This window comes from Vulpes vulpes, unplaced genomic scaffold (assembly GCF_048418805.1).
Source record: "Vulpes vulpes isolate BD-2025 unplaced genomic scaffold, VulVul3 u000000647, whole genome shotgun sequence".
Lineage (NCBI taxonomy): Eukaryota > Metazoa > Chordata > Mammalia > Carnivora > Canidae > Vulpes > Vulpes vulpes.
The window spans coordinates 986,469-1,009,455 of record NW_027325811.1 but is presented as its reverse complement, the minus strand read 5'-3'; the positions used below and the strand labels follow the sequence as shown (position 1 = coordinate 1,009,455).

Here is a 22,987-nt window from a genome sequence, read left to right as displayed (position 1 = left end):
AAATTCCTGCCCGTGCTTCAGTTTAAGAGTTTAGTCCTTCCTGATGCACAACCCCTAGTGCAATCTACATCAGGATACTTTGTTATACCATTGCATTTTCTTTGTTCCATATTCCTTTCCATCCCATCTAGGATTTATTTCTGTTCATAATTACATATATAATTGACCCATATATGTAGTTTTTAAAACTAGTGTGACTATTTGATTATCTTGTAAGCTCCAACAGAGCAGGAGCTCTGTTTGCTTTTGCCGTCTCTTGTTTACACAGGATCAAGCACAGTACCTGATACATAATAGGTTCTCACTGTATAGTCAGTGAGTATATAAGATCTTATTATCTTAACATCAGCCTACATTTTCATCTTCTTCCTGTTAAGTTTCTATCTGCCTATGTCCCAGCCACACTTAACTCCTTCTTAGCCCTTCACTCGAAAATGTCATACCTCTGGCCCTCAGCATTGCTGCTGCTGCCACCACCCCCACCCCAACACAGACAAAAAAGAAATTTAAAATTCCAAACCAGCTTTCCCCATGCCTCATTTTCCCCATTAACACCCTTGTTAATCAGTGAGATCTAAACTAATTGTTCTTTGCTGTGATCAGTGTCAGATGTCCTTGAGTATTTTTAAAAATCTGTAAGATTAAGATTTGTCCCTTTACCTGGCTGCCATATTAGATGAAAAGGTTAGGGAGGGACTTAAGTCTGTTTTATCATGTTAGGTCTTAGCACCATGCCTAAAACTTTACATGCTTAAGAGACATTTTACAAATTGGCTTTTAAATTTGCCAATTTGCCATGGACAGCTTTTTAGCTGGTTAAACAACTTTCTTATAGGATGATTTGTAGTACAAATTTTTATACCAAATTAACAGAAGGAAGAAATTGTTAGGACTTTATAATTTGGAGGTCACCATTTAAAAGTAACATAACTTCATACTATCTCAGTTTATTTTTCTGATTTTTAAAAAATACTACCTATTGCTATTTATACTGGTGCTCATTTCAACTTTATAAAAAAATGTTTAAAACTCCAAAAAAAAAATCTAGTCATAGTTTTCTTAAAATTAAAAACTTGTATTGAATGTTGACATACAATGTTGTATTAGTTGTATGTATACAACAAAGTGATTTGACAATTCTAATTCTATAAATTATATAGTCCTTACCATGCTAAGTATAGTCAGTCACAATACAAAATTATTACAATGTTATTGACTATATTCCCTATGCTTTACTTTTTCATCTCTGCCATTTATTTTGTAACTGGAAGTTTGTGCCTCTTAATCCCCTTTCATACCCTCTAGGTCCATGCATGTTGTTGAGAATGGCAAGATTTCATTCTTTTTTTTTTTTTTTGGCTATTCCATAAAATATTCCCTTGTTCTTTAATCCATTTGCTTCCATATCTTGGCTATTGTAAATAATGCTGCAATGAACATAGGGGAGCATATATCTTTTTGAAATAGTGGGCTTATTACTGGATTATATGCTATTTGTATTTTTACTTTTTTGAGGAACCTCCAAAACCATTTTCCATAGTGGCTGCACTGTTTCACGTCCTACTACCGGAAACGAGGGTTCCCTTTTCTCCACATCCTTGCCAGTGCTTATTATTTCTTGTAGTTTTGAGACTAGCCAATCTGTTGTGAGGTGGTATCTTGTGGTTTTGCGTTAATCATAAGTTTTTGAAATTCAGACTTCTTTTATTGTTGTCTATCCTTTGTTCATAGCGCAGTCTTTGTAGTGTAGTAGGCAATGAGTAAATACGTGGTAAATCAAGGAAAGAATGTGTATACCAATAGATTCCCTTCAGAACCATAAAGCAACTTTTTGCGTTAGGGTTATTTGCTTTTTTACCTAAATTGAAGATGGTCATTTTCTTTCCAACCAGATGATGAACATTTCAGGGATCTTTAGAGGTCCCAACTACTGTGGTTTTATTTCATGATCTTAAAGTAAGTAAAATAGCTAAGATATTTTAATGCTTTTCATAAAGAATTCCTGCATTAGTTGCCTCTTATTCAATTTTTTGTTTTTTATTTTCTAGGATATTGTGTGGTTTTAATTTCTTTAGTCATCATATAAATTGGGAAGGGGCCACTGATTAGAACTATGTTTATTTTTAAAAAGTACTTTATCTAGTATAATCCTAATTTGAACACAGACTTTATAAGCTATTTCACAAAACTTGGGAAGAATTGTTTTTGCATTGTAGCTTAAAACTTTGTCAAAAAAAAAATAAAACTTTGTCAAATTAGCATTAAATGAACATACTGACTCCTTAAAATAATGAATTCCTAAATTAATAAGTTATTTTGCCGATTTTTATCACATAGTTTATCACCTGTATTGCCAGACTATCTGCATGGCTATATATCATTTCAGCTTCAATAGTGTTTTTTAATTAAACAAATTTTGACATTCCTATATGTAGTATAAAGTAGTACACTTTTTACTCAAACTTGATTTGGTTCAAATACAACAAAAAGGCATTAAGTAGTAGTTATTGCAGTTAGGTTATTTCAATAAGTAGAGAAGAACCAGAATCATTGGAAAAATTCATTTGGCCTTTAAACGAATTATGGGGGCTTTATTTCAGGTGAATTATCTATTACTCTGAGGATTTATTTTTAAAAGAATGAATTGTCTGGTGAGGTATATGAGAAAAAAATCTGAGACTCTTTACCTTATTTTTGTCTTCTGTTCAACCCTTTTATTTAAAGCTGAGTTTAAACAGTTGGTCGCTCTACATTTTTTGTTAGGCTTTTCAGTATTAAACTTGTCTTTGGCAGTGGTTCTTAAGGGGCGGGGGGGGGGGGCTGGATGTCAGATGGAACAATGTTCTAGAATCACCTCTTCACCATTTTGAAAATAGACTGGATACCTTATGATGGGAGTTGGAGTGGAGGTGAGAATTTGTATTTTGGAAATTTCCCAGTAATTTTTTAATGTGACCCCCACCCCTCATTCCCAACACACAATATTGTATAGGAAGATACTGTTTTTTTTTTTTTTTTTTTTTAAATTTATTCGGAGACAGAGAGAGGCAGGCAGAGAGGCAGAGACACAGACAGAGGGAGAAGCAGGCTCCATGCAGGGAGCCCGATGTGGGACTCCATTCTGGGTCTCCAGGATCACACCCCAGGCTGCAGGCGGCACTAAACCGCTGCACCACCGGGGCTGCCCGGAAGATATTGTTAATATTCGTAGCTAAAGGTTTCCTAAGTAAAATTCAAACGACATGCAAAGAAAAAGTAAAGAGGCGCTTGTCTTCTCCTGAAAGCAATGATATAGTTAATTAGAGTGAAAGAGCACCCACTGTAGATCCTGTCAGTAACTTAAAACAGGACTGACCTGGGGGAGATAATTCGAAGTGATGGTTTCTTATTTAAAAGTAGGACTTACTTAGATAAGGATGATAGCATTAGATTTGAAAGACAGTGTCTTTTTTATTAATGCTTTAAAAACTTAAATTATCAACAAATTTAATTTTTTGATAGGTTTATGGCTACAAATGATTTGATGACAGAACTGCAGAAAGATTCCATCAAGTTGGACGATGATAGTGAAAGGAAAGTAGTGAAAATGATTTTGAAGTTACTGGAAGATAAAAATGGAGAGGTACAGAATTTAGCTGTCAAATGGTAAGTGTTTTTTTTTTTTTTTACTTGCTACCCACCCCTATCAGCCCCATTAAAAAAAAACTCAGTGTAATAGTTGGTAAATTATCTTAGTCTTGTACTGTCTTTCTGGAGTTTTCTTTAGAATTTGCAGGTGAGTGGTGAATAATGTTTGTATGTGGTGCGTATTATCTACTTCTTAAAGTTTATATTTTAACTAGGTGTAGCCATTTATCGTATTTTAATTCGCATGAAGTAAGTATAGGAGTCCCCAGAAAGAGTGGTTCTCTCACTTGTTTGACCTGATTTTTTTTTTTTTTTTAGCTGAGTTAAGGGCTTACCAGCCTCTATTCATCTCTTTTTGAAAATTTTAAGAACCAATGATCAAAGGAAGTAAAAAATAATAAGACTTTATAAAGAATAGCAGCAGTTAAAACCATGGTTAACAGAAATTAAGACTGATGATACAGCAGTTTCAGAGTTTTTCCTAAAAATTGTGAGAATCCCAATTATCTTTGTGTACAGTACAGTAAGAGTGTCTTTTTATCAGACATGAAATTGACAATTTGACTTAGTAATAGGGTACAGAATTTGAGTTCTCAGTAAATTCTGTTAACAAATTATTTCATTTATGCATATCAAATACTAGAAAACCTTAACAATCTACATAGTAAGTTATTAGAAAATATAACCTTTAGTTTCATATAACAAACTGGGATTTACGTCATTTTGTATATCCTATAATAATTAGGCATCAATTTAAATAAAGTTTTGTCTCATTATGACTCCTTTATTTCATTTTATTATAAAGATTTTAAGTTTGTTTTGAGGTTAGCTTTTACAAACCTGCTGTGAAAACAGACCAATGAGAAATCATTGGTCAGCATAGAATTTCTAGACATGGAGTACAATTTTCTGTAACTTGGGACATTTGCTAGTTTAAGATAAAATGGGTCTTAAAAGGATAAGTTGCAGAATAATAGAAATTAGTATAATTTTATGTTAGTTATTTTTCATCTTTTAATTTTTTTTGCCTTAGTAAAATTAAATTCTCTTCAAAATATATGAACATTTACCAGCTCTTAAAAATAGTAATAAAAAGTAGTGTTTGTCCCAAATTGAGAAGTACATAAGTCTTACTCACTTGCATATGGATCTTTACTCATTAGAAACCGGAGCTTTTGATCTTTTGAATACCTTTTATACTTAAAATTAACAGGTTGGGGGAAGAAATGGAATATATTCAAGAAAAAAGGGAATTAAGATATAAACATAATAATAGTAGGAGATAAAACTCAAGACCTGATTCTTGGAGGAGGGAAAGTCACAATAGATAGATAAATTGCTAAGTAACCTTACCAAGAAATTGAGAAAATTGTCAGAGAAGTCATCACTCAAAAGAAGCTCAGGCCTGGAAATCTTTTGCACATGTCTTTGAAACCTCAAAGAACAGATAATTCCAGTACGGGGAGTTCTAGTATTACTCTAAACCAGTTATTGGTAACAAGTTCTGATTTCATTTTATGTTAATAAATAAGAGGAAGAAAACACAGTTGTTCAGGCACTGAGTTTGATTTAAAAAAAAAAAACAACCACCCAAAACACAACATTTATTTAGGCTGCTTAGTGTATTTAGAGAATGAAACACCTTCCAAAGACCAGCATCATACTTAATATGTCACTGGAGTGAAGAACAGGTCAGGGATGCTTTATCTCACTAAAGAGAATTCACTACCTATTTCAAGGGAAGCATTTAATAACAGGGAGTTGCCAAGACCTTTTTTTTTTTTTTTAATTTTTTAATATTTTATTTATTCATTCATTCATTCATTTGTTTGTTTGTTTATTTACTTATTTATGAAAGACACGGGTAGAGAGAGAGGCAGGGACACAGAGGGAGAAGCAGGCTCCATGCAGGGAGCCCTGGGACTCAATCCCAGGTCTCCAGGATCATGCCCTGGGCCAAAGGCAGCGCTAAACCGCTGAGCCACCCAGGCTGCCCGCCAAGACCATTTTTAATGTTAGATGTACATGCATATATACGTACCTCAACCCAGAAATGGATAAATTACCAGCTCCCATCACACTAAAGTCAGGAACAAGGCAAAGATACGTTTCTATCTCTGCCGCATTCTTTTTGAAGATATTAGCCACTATAGGACAAGGGGGAATAAAATTTGATATGTAAGAATTAGGAAAGGTACATGAGAATAAGCAAGTCAAGAAAAATTTAATGTGGGCAGTAAGAATTCAGTGAAGTAACAGGGTGTGAAGGGTAATGAACAAAAATCTGTAGTTTTCATATAAACAAATAAACCGATTGGAAGATCTCATGGAACCAAATGTCCATTTATTACAGCAACAGAAAGACAAAATGCCTAGGAATTAAATGTAACAAGAAATGCTACAATAGTGACCTTGAATGAGGGTATAGGTAAGGTTACAATTTTATCTTTTTCGAAACTTTAGGAAACTTTAAAATATTCTTGACCTCTAACAAAAATATACTTGGAACAAATGGAAACACATCCCATGTCCTTGGATAGGATAACTCAACAAAGTTGTTGATTCTCTCCAAGCTAATTTAGTGCTAACTTAATTGTAAAAATCCATTATTTCCACAAGCTAATAAGTTGATTTAAAAGTATATTTTGGTGGGAGGGAGGGGGGGCAGGTGTTTGCTTTAGAAAACCCTGAGAAAGTATGATAGTTGCTGAAGATGGAGAGTTGTTGCTTAGCCCAACGAGATATGAAAAGAGACTATTATGTTTCTCTAATTAAAGCAGTGAAGTAGTGAGACATTAATGGACAAATGGAGTAAAATAGAAAATACATGATAGAAAGTTGGCCTTTTTTTTTATAAGACTGGATAACCATTTGAAAAAGATAAAATTGTATCATTACCTCACATACAGCATCCCTACTTAAGGTTACATTGTTTTGTGCACTTTAAATTAGTTTTGCCTGTTTTAGAACTTCATATAAATGGAGTTACACAGTATGTGCTCTTTTGTGTCTAGCTCTTTTTACTCATGACATCTGTGGGATACATCATGTTAGGTGTGTTATTATTTCTTGATTTTTTATTACTGATTAGTAGCCATTGATACCAGTCTGTTTATATATTTGTTTTCTTTCTAGGGCTCGGCCATTATGAATAGAGTTACAGTGAACATTCTTTTATGACTCCTTTTTTAACATATAGGTCTTTCTTATGGATAAATACCTAAGAATGAAATTGCTTTTCTCCATTTAGATTTTTTTTTGAAGGAACTGCCATATTGTTCCCCATAGTCTTTGTATCATTTTATATGGAAGTACTAGTGGTCTCCACATTCTCACCAACACTTGGTTTTGTCACTCTTTACTTTTAGCCATTCCAGTAAGTGTATAGGTAAAGTTTTAATTTACATTTTCCTGATGACTAATAATCTCTGGTGCTGTTTTGTGTGTTTGTTGGACTTTTTTTTTCCTGGACTTTTTCCCAAGTTTTGAAACTGAGGTGGTCTTTTTATTATCAAATTGTAAGAATTCTTCATATATTCTAGGTAGGCTCTTTGATATATACATTTTAGAAATATTTTCTCTCAATTTGATGAGCTTAAGTTTTTAAATTGAATTTAAAATTTTGTTTGATTGATTTAACTTCTATATTAATTCCAACTTTTCTTTTATGATAATTGGTTTCCATGTCATAAACCTTTGCCTTATGTTGCAACATTTTTCTCCTGTGCTTTTTTCTAAAAGCCTTATTATAGTTTCAGCTTTTACTTTTAGTCCTATGATCTTTCTTGAACTAATTTTTATAAAGTAGGATTTGAGTTCAGTTTTTTCATATGTACATCCATCCAGTTGTTGAAGCACTGTTTATTGAAAACATCTTCTATTCCCTATTGAATTGTATTATTATCAAAGATCAGTTGACTGAGTGTGTAGGTTTCACAACTGTCTTGTGGTCCATTGATGTTTTTGTGTATTCTTACGCCAGTGCAAAACTGTTGTATTAGTGTAGTGTATTAGTCAACCTTGGCCACTATTGACTTTTTGGGCAGATAATTCTTTGTTGTAAGGAGCTATCCTCTGTATTCTGTGTACAGTAGGATTTGTCTGGCAGGATCTTGGCCTTTAGCTACTAATACTAAGGAATGCTACTAGTAGCATTCCTTAGTAGCATTCCTTCTTTTCCCAGGAGTGGCAACCAGAAATGTCTCCAGACATTGCCAGCTGTCTTTTGGAGGGTAAAAATTGCCCTTTCTTGAAAACCCCCTGTAAAGATTATAGAAGTCTGATGTAAGGTAGTATAAGTTCTCTAGCTTCATTCTTCCTTTCCCAAGAGAATTTTGATTTGTTAAGTTTTTTTTTTCTATTTTCATTGTAAATTTTAGAATCCGTTTGTCAATTTCAATTTCTTTTAAAAAAATAAGGTTGCTCAGATTTTGATTGGGATTGTGTTGAAGCTATAGAGATTTGAAGAGAGTCAACATCTTAACAATACTGTCTTTTAATAGTGAACCATAGCATCTCATACTACTTTATAGTCACAGTAGTTTTTGTTGACTCTTTGGGATTTTCTACCTAAATAGAGGTCATCAGTGATTATCTCTCTCTTTCAGTACTGATTTTGGTAATTTGTGTTTTCTTTTTTCCCCTCAGTTCATTTGGATTTACCAACTTATAAAAAACTGACTTATTTTTCTTTTGTTTGTTGCCTTATTGATTTCTTCTCTTTTATTATTCTACTCACTTTCTTCCTGTTCACCAACTAAGCCAGTCAGGTGCCCCTAGTTTGAAATATTTTTAATTCTATTATGATTTTCTTTTGATCCATGGATTATTATAAGCAATTCTCAAATATTTGGAGGTTATCGAGATGTTTATTTTTATTGCTATGTAATTTAATTCCATTTTGGTCAGAGAACATATTCTTTAAGATTTCAGGATGTTTATTTTGTCTACTTGGATTTGTGTTCAACATATAGTATGTCTTAGTGAATGAATGTCCCGTATATATTTGGAAGAAAGTATATTCTGTGGTAGATGGGCATAATGTTTTAGAAATGTCAGGTCAAGGTAGTTGAAGTTCAGATTTATATTCTTTTGTATTTTTTTGTTTGTTTGTTTTTGGTATTAAATACCAAAGAGACAAAAGTTTAAGATTTCCAACTATGATTGTCAAATTATGTTTTACTCTTGATAATGTCAGTTTTTGCTCCGTATATTTTAAAACTGTATGACCAAGTGCATACACATTTATGTCTTCCTAATGTTTGATCTTTTGGGAGGTATAAAATGTTTCTCTTTAAATACATCTAATCGGGCAGCTCCAGTGGCCCAGTGGTTTGGCACTGCCTTTGGCCCAGGATGTGATCCTGGAGACCTGGGATCGAGTCCCGTGTCAGGCTCCCTGCATGGAGCCTGCTTCTCTCCCTCTGCCTGTGTCTCTGCCTCTCTCTGTCTATCATGAATAAATAAATAAAGTCTTTAAAAAATTAAAAAGTAAATGAATAAATACATCTTATCTTGAAATATATTTTCTTGTATGTTAATGTGGAAAAGGCACCTCAACTTTTTTGAGATTACTGTTTGCATAGTGTACCTTTTTATCTTTTTCAGTTTAATCTGTTTTTATTTTTAAATGATGTGTCTTGTAGACAACAGATAGTTAATGCTTGCTTTGTTTGATTCAGTTTCATAATTGTTGCCCTTTAATAGGAGTGCTTACATAGTCCATTGACATTTATTATAAATATTTGATACGGTTGGATTTAGGTATGTCATTCTTATGTTCTTTTTCTTTCGTTTTTCTGTGTTTTTTTTTTTTTCCCCTGCCGCCTTTTGGGTTAATCAATTATTTTATAGCAGCAGTTCTCAAAGTTTGATTTGGGGAACCCTGGAACATCTCATGACTGAAAATATCAAAATTATCATGTGAATAATTATTTTCCCTTTGACTCTCTTTTTTTTTTATATGTGTACAGTATAATTTTCCAGAGGCCACATGACATGTAATCGTAACAGACCAAATTCAAAATCAGATATGAGAATCTAGGCTTTTTTTAAGTATAAACATGTAAATCAGTGCTATTTTTCTCACTTTTTTTGAGAATATAGTTAATTTTTTAAAAATACTTATATTAACATGTGTTACTTTTAATTTTTAATATGGTAAGTATTGACAGATACAACCTACATAAAGAAAAGTTTTTGGGGTCTTAGTTGATTTTTTAAAGTGTTAAAAGTGTTCCTGAAACCAAAAGGTTGGGAATCTGTTTTGTATTTAATTTTTATTTCTTCTCTTGACTTTTTAGATCTATCTCCTGGTGTGTGTGTGTGTATTTTCCTGGTGTGTTTTGAATTGTCACTCTAGGCTAGGGATTGTAAATGGCATCTGAAATTTATGGCAGTCTATTAAAAGTTAATATTGTATCACTTCATATAAATGATGAAACCTTGCAACATTTTTCCGTTTACTTTCTTTCTGTCTTTGTGCTACCCCCCCCCCCCCCATATATCTGTGTGTATGTGTGTGTGTAATACAGTATTATTTATACTTTGGAAAAAATTATGTAGTCTTGTTTTTTTTTTTTTTTGTTTATTTATTTATTAGTAATCTCTAGACCCAGAATAGGACTCAAACTCAACAACCTTGAATTCAAGAGTCGTATTCTCTATCATTGAGTCAGCCAGGCAACCCATGTAATCTTTTAAATATACCCTTTTATGTGTACACACATTTATATTTCTAGTGATCTTTGTAAATGCAAGTAACCATCTGGTTTAATTTTTCTTTAGCCAAAATTCAACTTTGGCAGTTCTTGTAATATAGGTTTGCTAGTGATATATTTTCAGCTTTTATCATAAATTGTCTTTATTCTCATTTTTAAGGGATAACTTACTGGATTTGGAATTCTAGGTAGACTTTTCTTTCTCTCTTTTTAGTTACGTCATTATCTGGCATTCAAATTGTTGTTTTCTAAAATACAGTTTTATAGAGTTAAAAGTCCTTATCTACAGTAGGGTTAGTCCAACAAAGCTATTTTGCTGTTGCCAGAAGCTAGAACTCCTTAAATTCATTTTTTGGAATCCCTTTTATTTTCACTCCAAATATTTTCATTGTTTCGTGTCAGGTCTTTACACATAGGCCATGTCTCTTTGTCACTGCCGTCATTTTGGACTCAATTTTTGACTGTTATGGTTTGTCTCCCTCTCTGATTTCGTCTTATTTTTCCCTCCCTTCCCCTGTAATTTTCTGTTTTGTTTCTTAAATTCCACATATGAATGAAACCATATGACAATCGTTTTTCTCTGATATGACTTAACTTTACTCCGAATAATACATACCTTCCATTTCTATCCATGTCTGATGTGACGGGTAAGACTTCATCCTTCTTGATGTCTGAGTAATATTCCATTGTGTGTGTATCATGTCTTCTTTATTCATTTGTCTGTTAATGGACTTACAGGCTCTTTCCATAGTTCGGTTGTTGTGGACATTGCTGCTATAAACATTGGGGTGCAGGTACCTCTCTGGATCGCAACATTTGTGTCCTTTGGGTAAATACCTAGTAGTGCAATTGCTGGGTCATAGGGTAGCTCTATTTTTAACATCTTGAGGAACGCCCATTCTGTTCTCCAGAGTGGCTGCACCAGCTTGCATTCCCACCAACAGCGTACCAGGGTTCCCCTTTCTCTGCATCCTTGCCAACATCTGTTGTTTCCTGACTCGTTAATTTTAGCCATTCTGACAGGTGTGAGGTGGTATCTCATTGTGGTTTTGATTTCTATTTCTCTGATGCCGAGTGATGTGGAACAATTTTTTCTTGTCTGTTGGTATGTCTTCTTGGAGAAATGTCTGTTCATGTCTTCTGCCCATTTTTTGACTGGATTATTTGGTTTTGGGGTGTTGAATGTGGTAAATTCTTTATAGATTTTGGATACTAGCCCTTTATCTGATAAGACATTTGCAAATATCTTCTCCCATCCTATAGGTTGTCTTTTGGTTTCGTTGACTGTTTCCTTTGTTGTGCAAAAGCTTTTTATCTTGATGAAGTCCTAATAGTTCATTTTTGCTTTTTTTGTTTTCCATTCCTCATTTTTCAATATGCATTCCACTCATTCTGGTCTCTGATTTTTTCCATTTGAAATGCTCTTCTTTTCTTGTAATACACCATCAAAGCCCAGTACCTAAAACTCTGTCCCTTAGATGCAGTCTCCTTTCCTGTAGATACTAACATTGAATTTAAAAGTTGTTAAGAAAGGACACCTGGGTAGCTCAGCGGTTGAGCATCTGCCGTAGGCTTGGCTTGATCCCCGGGGTCGGGGGAGTCCCACATGGGGCTTCTGTGAGGAGCCTGCTTCTCTGGCTTTCTATGTCTCTGCCTCTCTTCACTGTGTCTCTCATGAATAAATAAATAAATCTTGAAAATAAAGTTCTTAAAAAGAAATTGTGCAGAATAGTGAATTCATTCAATTCATTTCAAAAGTAGCTCAGTGAATGCTTTACCTCATCAACCATTGGCAAATATTTGGGAATAGGGGCCTTTTCTTAATCAGTTATAAGCTTGAACACAATGGCTCTAAAATGAAAATTCATGCAACAAACATCTGTGTGCTAAATTCTATAGGAAGTACACAAAGGAAGAACTTTTCTACATCCTCAATCAGTGGTCCTACATGCAAACCTATAATGTATAAAACACTAGTATAAAAGGAACATAATAAGGTTCTGGGAACACACAGTAGTATTAACTTGCTTTTTACAACCAATTATTTGATGGCTTTAAAATTTAAACAATAAAATAAAAGGAATGTAAATTCTTTTGGTTCACAAGGTGGAGTTGATGATAGATGGTAAGAGGAAGGAAGGGTCAGAGTTGACAAAGTGATATATTGGATGGAATTGCTATCTGAGGTAAACTGTAGGATCCTTGTTAGGAGCAGACTCCTAATTAGCCTTTAAAAAAAAAAATACTGCAACATGTTTTGTATACATGAAGGGTTGGGAGAGGTAAAAGCATCTTAAAGTTTCATGATACCATGGTGAAAATCAATGGGGAAACATTGGAAGCCAACTACAAGGAGCTTACCAATCTAAATTTGTTTTAAACTCCTATTCATATACTGTCTGTATTACATAGTGTTTTTACTTTGTGTTGACAGTTGCTAGGTAGAAATAATTAATGCTTTTGTGATTTTTCTGTTTTTGTATTTAATGTAAATTAAATTTTTTTTTTTTTTTGTCTATTTTATATTACAGTCTTGGCCCCTTAGTGAGTAAGGTGAAAGAATACCAAGTAGAGACCATTGTAGATACTCTCTGCACTAACATGCTTTCTGATAAGGAACAGCTTCGAGATATTTCAAGTATTGGCCTTAAAACAGTAATTGGAGAACTTCCTCCAGCTTCCAGTGGTAAGCAAGAGCACTTTTTTCTTCCTAGTTCCTTTTTACATGGAGCTATTTTTCCTCCATTTGTTTTTCCTCCTGCCCAGGTAGGGAGAGCAATGTCTATTCAGAGGATCTTTGTAAGCATCCCTTTGATCAATTAGGAGGGGGGGAAAAAAAAAGTCTGGAGTCTTATTTTTGCTTAAAAGTAAATTCAGTTTTCAGTTTTAAATGAATATTATTTTGATTGAATTTAAGTATCTCAGAATAGCAAGATTTTTTTATTGTTGTATGTACCATGACTACAGAATAGAGTTGATGCCAGCCTATGTACTGAGGGAAAAGAAAACTAAAATTTTGAGTTATTTCTGATAAGCTCTCTATTTTCAGTGCTCTGTTAATTGTGCTTTACATCAGACTTTTTGATGTGTAAAACTTAACACTGTTAAGACAGCTGTGAAATAGTTGTTTACTGGTATCTATAATTAAGGCTGACTCTGTAGCTACTTTGGTAATTTTATAAAAGTACATTTAATGAATTTGTCAATTAATTAGATTTGGTATCTGCTACAAATATTTAGAGTTAATTTAGAATTGATCTTGACTACTAAGCTATTGGCTAAAACCAGCAGAGTGAAGTTAGTGATGGGTCTCATTTACAGATGGAGTGAAAATGTTACCTCCCTATTTCATGGAAATCTGTAGACTGGTAATAGTGTAGCTTAAGTATGTAGTTTTTACTCATTTACTTAACAAATACTTATTAACCTTTTGCTCTGCTATCATGCTAGATGATGTGTGTTTGTTATTTCAGTTAGTCTAAAGATCAGCCATGTGGGAGGTCTTAATATTCCTAGTTTACTATTGAGGGAACTGATATACAGAGAGATTAGGTTGATGCACTCAAGGTGGTGATTATCTGTTTGGGTGAAGATTCAAATCCTCCATTATCTTTCAATCCAAAGCTGGTGCTTTTTCCACTGTGTCTTACCAATATTATTTTACTCTTGTTATTTCAGTAAAATATTTCTTAGAATTGTATTAATTACATTGATACTTTACTCATTTCTTTCATTGAAACACATTTGTTTTTAGCTGATTTCTGGTCTGGTTCTAACAAGAATTCTATTAACCATTTAGATTAGCTTCTTGCTCTTTTTTTTCTGCCACTTGCCGGTAACAACACAAATCTGCCTCAAAATAGTAATAACCTTGATTCATGAGTTCTCTGGAACAGCATTTTACTTCATAATGAAGTTTTGGAATCATTGGATTGGGATAGGAAGGATCTTACAGATTATAGCTCTGTTTTTTTTTTTTTTTTTTTTCTTTTTTCTAAGAGATTGTGTAGGAGCTCAGAATATATTTGGCTTTTAATTCACTGAAATTTTAGAAAAGTCTAGGTTACTAGTAAAGAGTATTCAAGAAGAAAAATCATTTTTGCTTTCTAGTTGAGAGGTGCACACGCTATATACGTACTGGCTTGATAGTTGGCAGTCACGTCAGTATATGGAAATAGTTGTCTAGTAGAGTCTCTTCACTTGGTATTGTTCCGCCTGTGTGGTGTACTCCTACAATTATCTCTTATTGTTTATGTCTAATAAATTATTTTATTGAAAATAACCTCTTTTGAATTACCAATTTTTCTGATGGACCTCTTGAGTCAGTCTTGATTGTAATCAAGTTTAGAGTTGTTGACTTTCTGGTAATCACCATGAATATAAGATCAAGTCAGTATACTTGCCTTGCAATTATTCTTGGTTTATTATTTATGCAGGCTCTGCATTAGCTGCTAATGTATGTAAAAAGATTACTGGACGTCTTACCAGTGCAATAGCGAAGCAGGAAGATGTCTCTGTTCAGCTAGAAGCCTTGGATATTATGGCTGATATGTTGAGCAGGTAAACATGTCTATGATTTGTATTATTTGTAATATAAAAACTATGTGCCTTTATTAAAAGCATCTTTTGATAAGTATAATTTGACCTAAAATTGTTCATGTTTAAATTGTGACTGTTTTAGAAGCATATGGGTAGGGGTAAGGGGAGAAATAAGTTAATTATATTTATCATGTAATATTGCATAGCATGAAAAATACTGCATAGCAGGTATTTTTTGTAGTTTTGAAAAGTAATAAGATTTGTGATTTGAATATTTCAGCACAGTTTTAATGTTTTGTTTTACTCTTGTATTTTGATTACAGTGACCTATTAAATAAGAGATGTGCTGGTAGGAGTAGCAACTTTTCCGGTTAAAATAATGGTGTGAATTTCAGCAACCATAATTATACTGCATGTTTGGAGGAGGGAACCTGGCTTTATACATTTGTTCCTTGTTTGTTTTCTTCTGGAAGTCAAACTTGGGAAAATAGAAAGATCTAATAAATTCCTAGGGAGGAAATCTCTTAAAAGATCTGTCAGTTTCAGTTTATCGCTAATTCTCAAAATCATTGTTTGTGTATGATTTGTGCTTGATACACTGCAACTTGAAAATAATCAAGTGCCTTCATATGGTACATATTTATAGTACCATATAGTAAGAGCTGTCATCCTGGCACATACAAGAGTTTATACTTTACCATAGGACATAAGAACAAAAATGGAACTAAACATTGAGACTGTTGGTGTGTTTTGGGGTTTAAAATGGAAGATTCTAAGAGAATTTGTTATGAAAAGAATGGCATTTGAATTTAGTTTTGAAGAATGAGTAGGGCATAGCTATATGTGCCTCGGCTTAGAATTCTCAGCATAAATAGTCTTGGAGTTGGTAAACATCGTATTCTCATTTTCTAGAATATATAGAAGGAATAGAAAAGTAGTAGGAAATCATTTTCATAGGTTGGGGAATTTATACTTAGTTTCATAGGTAGGAAATATGCAGTTAGAGTTTTTGTCCTCTGTGTTACTTGATCAGTTGTAGGGTCCTGGCACATAAGATGTTTAACTGGTATTGACTCCCTGATGCACATGTGAAATGATTTGGAAGAGAAGGTTGAACCAACAGGATCAATGCAGCTTAGTACCTAGATATATTGAGGAAAGACCATAGGGAGAAGGGGGTAGTCAGGAGATTCTGAGATTTTGAGTGTGGAGAACTCCCAGAAAACTAGACAGAGAAAAAGGTATTAGCGAAAACAATTCAGAGATCTGGGAAAGGGAAAAGTGACAACACCATTGGGTTTTTTTGATGTATTCTCAAGCTTGTTGGCTGGATGTCTTATAGATAAATTCTAGATTCCAGAAGTGAATTTTGGGATGGATTAAGTAGATAGAGATTTCTAAACTGTATTTTCTTAATTCAGTTTCTCGGTTGGGTTGGTAAAGAAAGAATTTAGTTTCACTTTAATTATGAATTTGGATTAGTGTCATCTAAATTTTTACTCTTTGAATACACCAAGGTCAGAGGCCGGACATTTCAGTAGTACTGACACATCTTGAATTTATATATTGTTTTCTTTCTTTTTTTATTTTATTTTAAGGCAAGGAGGACTTCTTGTTAATTTCCATCCTTCAATTCTGACCTGTCTGCTCCCCCAGTTGACCAGCCCTAGACTTGCAGTGAGGAAAAGAACCATTATTGCTCTTGGCCATCTGGTTATGAGCTGTGGAAATATAGTGTTTGTAGATCTTATTGAACATCTCTTGTCAGAATTGTCCAAAAATGATTCCATGTCAACAACAAGAACCTACATACAGTGTATTGCCGCAATTAGTAGGCAAGCTGGTCATAGAATAGGTAAGATATGTTTAAATACTTTAAGATTCTCTTTAATTAAAGAAAAAAAAAAGAATGTTTTAAAGAACCAATATGCTTTTCTTAGGTGAATACCTTGAGAAGATCATTCCTTTGGTGGTAAAATTTTGTAATGTAGATGACGATGAATTAAGAGAGTACTGCATTCAAGCCTTTGAGTCATTTGTGAGAAGGTAAGTTTTTAGGATCTTTATGTATATTCAAATAAAAACTTTCCTTAAGAGTAGAGTTAAGATCTGGAATAGGTAGATGAAGAAAATGAGTTCCCTTGCCGATAGCCAGGATTTGAGTTTTGGTTTCAGATGTGTTTGATTAGATTAAAGTCTTATTAACTAGTAACTGATAATCAATACAGTATCTAAAGTGGATGTCATCTTATATTTCAAAATACAGGTCCTTATGCTTATTTTGAAATGTTGCCTTTTCATTGTTAGGACTTGAAAGACTTTGGAAAGGCACTTATGGTTGTCTTGGTTTAATTTAATAATGTAGTTACTATCTCAAAGAGCAGTAATTAATTACTTGACCAAAAATTTGTAGTGAATTTTCTATCTTTTCAACAGTTTTTGAAGTTTGTCATATCCATTTTGCTAGGGCAGTAAATCTCAATTTGGAAACCTTGGTTCTGATAATAAAATCTTCATTTATGTACTAGAAGGCCATACTGGCTGAGGAGCAGATTTTTTTTTGTCTTTGGCTAGAATTGACCATTTGGTACTGCATAGTGTCTTAAGACTTCACTGGTTGTTATCTACAGTGATCTTTTGCCCTGCTCAGTTTTGAGAAGTATCTTTATGGTCATACCAAATTTTTAAAATTAGAAATTGTGGGATACATTTCTGTTCTTCTAAGTGAGAAACAGAAGTTACTCCTTTATTGTGGGGAATTTCTATATTCTGTCTCTAAGCATATAGCTAGAAGACCAAACCTAGAAGAATGTGCACTGGCGTTTTCACAAACAGTCCTACTTGCTGAAAAGCCATTGGTTTTGGAAGGCTGGGAACCACTTTTCCTGTGCTATGTTAAAGGGAAGAAAAAATCTGGCAATAAAATGTGTCCAATCAAGGAGAAAAGTATAGTTATTCAAGGCAGCTTTTATTGTTTTTCTTTAGATGTCCTAAGGAAGTATATCCTCATGTTTCTACCATTATAAATATTTGTCTTAAATATCTTACCTATGATCCAAATTATAATTATGATGATGAAGATGAAGATGAGAATGCCATGGATGCAGATGGTGGAGATGATGACGACCAAGGTATTTAAAATCAAACAGAAGGAATTTATTAAATTTACATGAAAGATCTTACCTCATTTATTTATAATAGTGAAAGGGGAAATGACCCCAATATTCAACAATAGCAAATTGATTAAATAAATTATGGGGCATGTATGTATTGAACTGTTACACAACATTTTCAGAATAGTATTTATTAAAGTAGTTACTAGTAAGTTGAGTGAAAAAGTGGGTAACAAAACTTACAGTCCCAGTTTTATTTATTTTTTTAATATACAGAAAAAAATGTTGCTACTACATTTATAATTGGTAGCCAAGAGAATTTTGTTCTTTATTCAGGTTTTTTTTCCAAAGGGTTTTTGTAAGGAGGGAAATGAATGTTATTTTAAAACTGTGTGGTAGATATACATACTCAATAATTTGGTTGGTTTTATATATACTTTCCTGAAAAATCCTAAATATTGTTGGAGGCTCCATTTAACTTTCATGAATCACCTAAACATTTCTGAGGCTCCTAAAATTGATGTCATTGTGTCACAATTTGTAGTATTTATGCTGAAGGAATAGCACTTTCAAGGACATAGAGATTGTTCAGGTTTAGTTGTTTCTGCTAATATTAAATGAATCATAGTGGAGGTAATTAAATAGTAAGTTACAAGGTATGTGGGTTGGTGGATTTCCTGATATTTTTCATACTTCTAAAAATTTTGATTCTTTAATTTACGTTCTCCCAAAGTCTAATTTCATTTATATTTTAAAAAGAAAACAACTACAAAAAATCCCTCTTAACCCACCCAGTATTACACTCTGGCAGCTAATGCCCAGTTTCTCCTAAAACAGAACTCAAAAGAATGCTTTCCAATTCTTTTTCTCCTTCTCTCGTGAATCCATTCTTCCAGTGATGGACAGGATCACCAGTGACCTCAGATGTTTGCCTATTACCCAGATCAGCAGCATTTTCTTTAATTTCCAGGACACCACAACTCTCCTGGTATTAGTCCTATTTTTGTGATTACTCCTTCTCAAGTCTATGCCGATTGCTCTTCATAATCGTGACCACTAAACTTTGGAGTATTCCAGGGCCTTGGACTTCTTTGTGATACTCTAATATTCTTGCTAATCTCATCTGGTCTCCTGGGTTTAATACCAGTATGCTGAAAACCCAATTTTTTTCTTTATCCTAGATCTTTCCTGTAGACTTAGTTTATATATTTATCTGCTTAATTGATTTACTGTTCAGGTGTCTAAAATTTCTTCTCACTCCCTTTCCCCCATCTCTTGCCTAACCTGTTTCTTTAGCCTTTTCTATCCACAAATGGTACCTTTGTCTTTGTTTCTCAGGCCAAAAACTTTCTCTCACACCCCCTCTTCATTCTCACATCTCAGGGCTTTTCCCTTCCTTACATTCTTCCTTCCTGGTGTTTTTATTTTCTTTATTATGCCTAATCCCTTTTGACACAGGTAGTTATTTTCCACCCACTAAGATGATGTAAGTTTCTTGAAGACAGAGACCTTCAGCCTCTATTGACTGCTTTATCTCAGTGCCTAGGATAGTGTTTGACACACAGAAGACATTCAATAAATACGCTATATTAATGAAGGGGTTATAATATAATATCCTTTGAAAAAAGCAGGAGCAGTGTATATTCCCATTTTTGATTGTTGGTTTTTAGTGTGCCAAGTACTTGTATTAAGTAAATAACCAAGTCCTTCAGCTGTTTTATCAATTTGCATTGATTATACCTAATAACTACCTTTCCACCATAATGTTACTATAACATAAAAGTAATATATAATTTCAGTGATTAGGGTGTTTAATGTTTAAATAGTCCTTTTTTTCACTTAAGTATATTTTTGCAAAATAATTCCCATAGTTGGGTTGCCATGGGAAAAACTATTTGCTTTTATTTATTTATTTACAATAGAGAGAGAGAGAGAGAGAGAGAGAGAGGGAGGCAGAGACATAGGAGGGAGAAGCAGGCTCCATGCCAGAAGCCCGACATGGGACTCGATCCCGGGACTCCAGGATCGTGCCCTGGGCCAAAGGCGGGCACTAAACTGCTGAGCCACCCAGGGATCCCAACTATTTGCTTTTAAATAGTCCATTTTGATATAGTACCTTGTATAAGTCAGATGTGTTGGGTTTAGTAAGTATCTGGTTGGGTTTTCCTGTAATATGCTAGGATGAAATTAAGTAAACCTTCTGGAGAATGGAAAATTTTATTACATAATCCTAGGATTTTTCTAAGGCATAAATAGCTACATTTAGCTGTCACTAAGCTAAGTAGAATATAAGCCAGCGAAGAGACGACATCTTTTTCCTCCAGTGAGGAATCCGCATTTCAGGGCTATAATCTTACCTAAGAACACCAAAATTATTGTTAGATAATTTTAGACCATCCTGAGAACTGCTAATATTTTTGCCATCCTCCTGACTTTGTTAACCAGCTGATTCAGCTTTATGGCGGTAGAAGGAAATAATTTTCAGAGGTTTCACACACAATGAAAGTTAACGTAAATAAGATGGAGTCAGTAGTGTTGGAACATTGTTCTAAGGATTCACAGGAATTTGGAGAAGATGGGCTCTCTTTTTACATGGTGCTTTGTTGTTAAAAGAATTTACTTGTGATTGAGGAAGTATAGTTTCTTTATACTACCTTAAGAGAGTATCTTGAAAGGTTAAAAATACACCTAGTTTTTTCTAATAGCCCATCAACAAATTTAGTGAGAAGCCTTTTAGCCATAAGGAAAGCTCATGTCAGGATTTTCTCCCCAGCATGTCCTGGGATTGATAACTGTGCTTTTTTTTAACACCTCATCTGTAATCACAGTCTTATTATTTCTTGATTTATCTTATTAACTCCTTGATTGTTTGATTTTCCTGTGGTATTAGTTCTTTGAAATTCTAGTCATAATTGTTTAAAAGGCTGGGACACTTAAAATTTTACAAATATACATGAAACTTCTTTATAAATTAATCATAAAGACTAATAAGCTACTCATTACCCACATAAGTGAGAAGATGGTTAACAAGTTTATTTATTTATTTATTTATTTATTTTTGGTTAACACGTTTAAAACAGTTGTGATTCTTTTCTTTAGAGGTTAATTTATGTGTAAATTTGTATAGTCTTAAGGCCTTTTTCTTTTAAAGCTTCTCTATTGCTGTATGTTAGTGAAAAATCTTAAAACTGAGTTTGAGTATCTGTTCACTTTCTCTATTAATAAACTTTTCCCATGATTAATAGCCTGTTAACATTAAAACTTCTCTTTAGGGAGTGATGATGAATACAGTGACGACGATGACATGAGTTGGAAAGTGAGACGTGCAGCTGCCAAGTGCTTGGATGCTGTAGTTAGCACAAGGCATGAAATGCTTCCAGAATTCTACAAGACTGTCTCCCCTGCACTGATATCCAGATTTAAAGAGCGTGAAGAGAATGTAAAGGCAGATGTTTTTCATGCATACCTTTCTCTTTTGAAGCAAACTCGTCCTGTACAAAGTTGGCTATGTGACCCCGATGCCATGGAGCAGGGAGAAACACCCTTAACCATGCTTCAGAGTCAGGTCAGTTTAAAAGTATGGTTGAAAGTCATGCCTGTAACTACAGAATTTTAAAATTGTTTTTTTATATGGAAATTGAAGTCCCAGAACATCCTCGGAAGAGCAAACTTCTAGGATATGTTTACGTAGTAGTTTATGTACATTCATACTATGTTACTTGTAAATAGTTTATTCTGTTTTGAAGTATTTTGGTTTTACTAGATAATAATTTTAAGATTCAGTAAAATTATCTTTGGTGTTAACAAATCTTAGAGCTGCGGAGTCACACTATTTGTGTTCATATGTTGCTTCACTCCTAATTTAGCTGGTGTGATCCTGGACAAGTTAGTCATTTTATTAAACCTCACTTTTCTCATTTGTAATAATGGTTTATTAGAACAGCCTACCCATGGTAGTGAGAAATGAGATGATCTATGTAAACATTTAATGTGGTGCCTATTACGCAGTAAGTACTTCTGTATTTTATTAATAACAACTGGCATAGATATTTTTTGCTTTAGTACATCTTTTCTAAGATTCTAACGATTAGAGCTCTATAGCTCCTATGTGTTGAATATTTAGTGCCTGCTAGGCAATTTCCTATCTTAAATATAATCCCTACAGCAGCCCCATGGCGTACATATTTGTTCATTTTTATAAATTACAAAAACAGATGTTGGGGAGGAATGAACAACTAACCCAGGGGAGATGTACATATTTGTCTTGCTTTCAAATAGTACAAATTAACAACAGAAAAGTCATGGTGAACTTAAAGGTGAACATTGAAAATTAATTGTAGAAGGAAATGAGAAAAGGGTAGAGAAGTCGGGTAAAAACATGGGCAATTCAAGGGGTGTGTTGTTCTGCAAAACATGGGCAATTCTGATGAAGTGATGAATTAGGTGGTTTTGTCTCTAGCTCTCAGATCACCATCTGATATGGATGTGAGGATACATACAGACACATACCGTAAGATTAGTATAAATACTCAGTTTGGGTTTTACCAACTAACAAGACGTTAGAAAGTTTAGAAGCAGGTGTCTTTGAATCATAACCTTGCTGCTTGTAGCTATATTTTGAAGTGAGATCTATTTCACTGTGGGAGCAAACTAAAAGCTAAGACAAAGACCCATTTAATGGTTTCTTCTCCATAATTTGTCACTTTTCTTTTAATGCATATCTGTGCTATTATTTGGTTTGATTTCTATTTAGTCTTGTATATTTCATAATTAAATATTAATCAAGGAAAACTTCTTGCTCTGTAGAAAGTTAATGATAGCTTTTCTCTATTATCAGTATAAAGCAGGTAGAGTTCCAAGAGACCACATGTTGTAATAGGTACAACAAAATTTGTATCAAACGGTCATGTTAAATTCTTCCCTCTCTCCCCATCCCTGATAATTTATGTTAAGTGTACTGAGGAAATACCAGTAGCTGAACCAGCTAAT

At 33.7% G+C, this 22,987-nt stretch overlaps 1 protein-coding gene across 1 annotated transcript in view; it reads left to right on the top strand.

Annotated features, from left to right (window-relative positions):
- The window catches only part of CAND1 (cullin associated and neddylation dissociated 1), a 41,970-nt gene that overhangs the window by 7,478 nt on the left and 11,505 nt on the right, over window positions 1-22,987 (top strand). Inside the window, exons 2-8 of the mRNA XM_072746175.1 lie at window positions 3,502-3,645; window positions 12,878-13,032; window positions 14,783-14,906; window positions 16,484-16,740; window positions 16,826-16,931; window positions 17,871-18,016; window positions 21,271-21,563. Of these exons, the coding sequence (XP_072602276.1) occupies window positions 3,502-3,645; window positions 12,878-13,032; window positions 14,783-14,906; window positions 16,484-16,740; window positions 16,826-16,931; window positions 17,871-18,016; window positions 21,271-21,563 (1,225 nt within the window). The remainder of the gene's footprint in view (window positions 1-3,501; window positions 3,646-12,877; window positions 13,033-14,782; window positions 14,907-16,483; window positions 16,741-16,825; window positions 16,932-17,870; window positions 18,017-21,270; window positions 21,564-22,987) is intronic.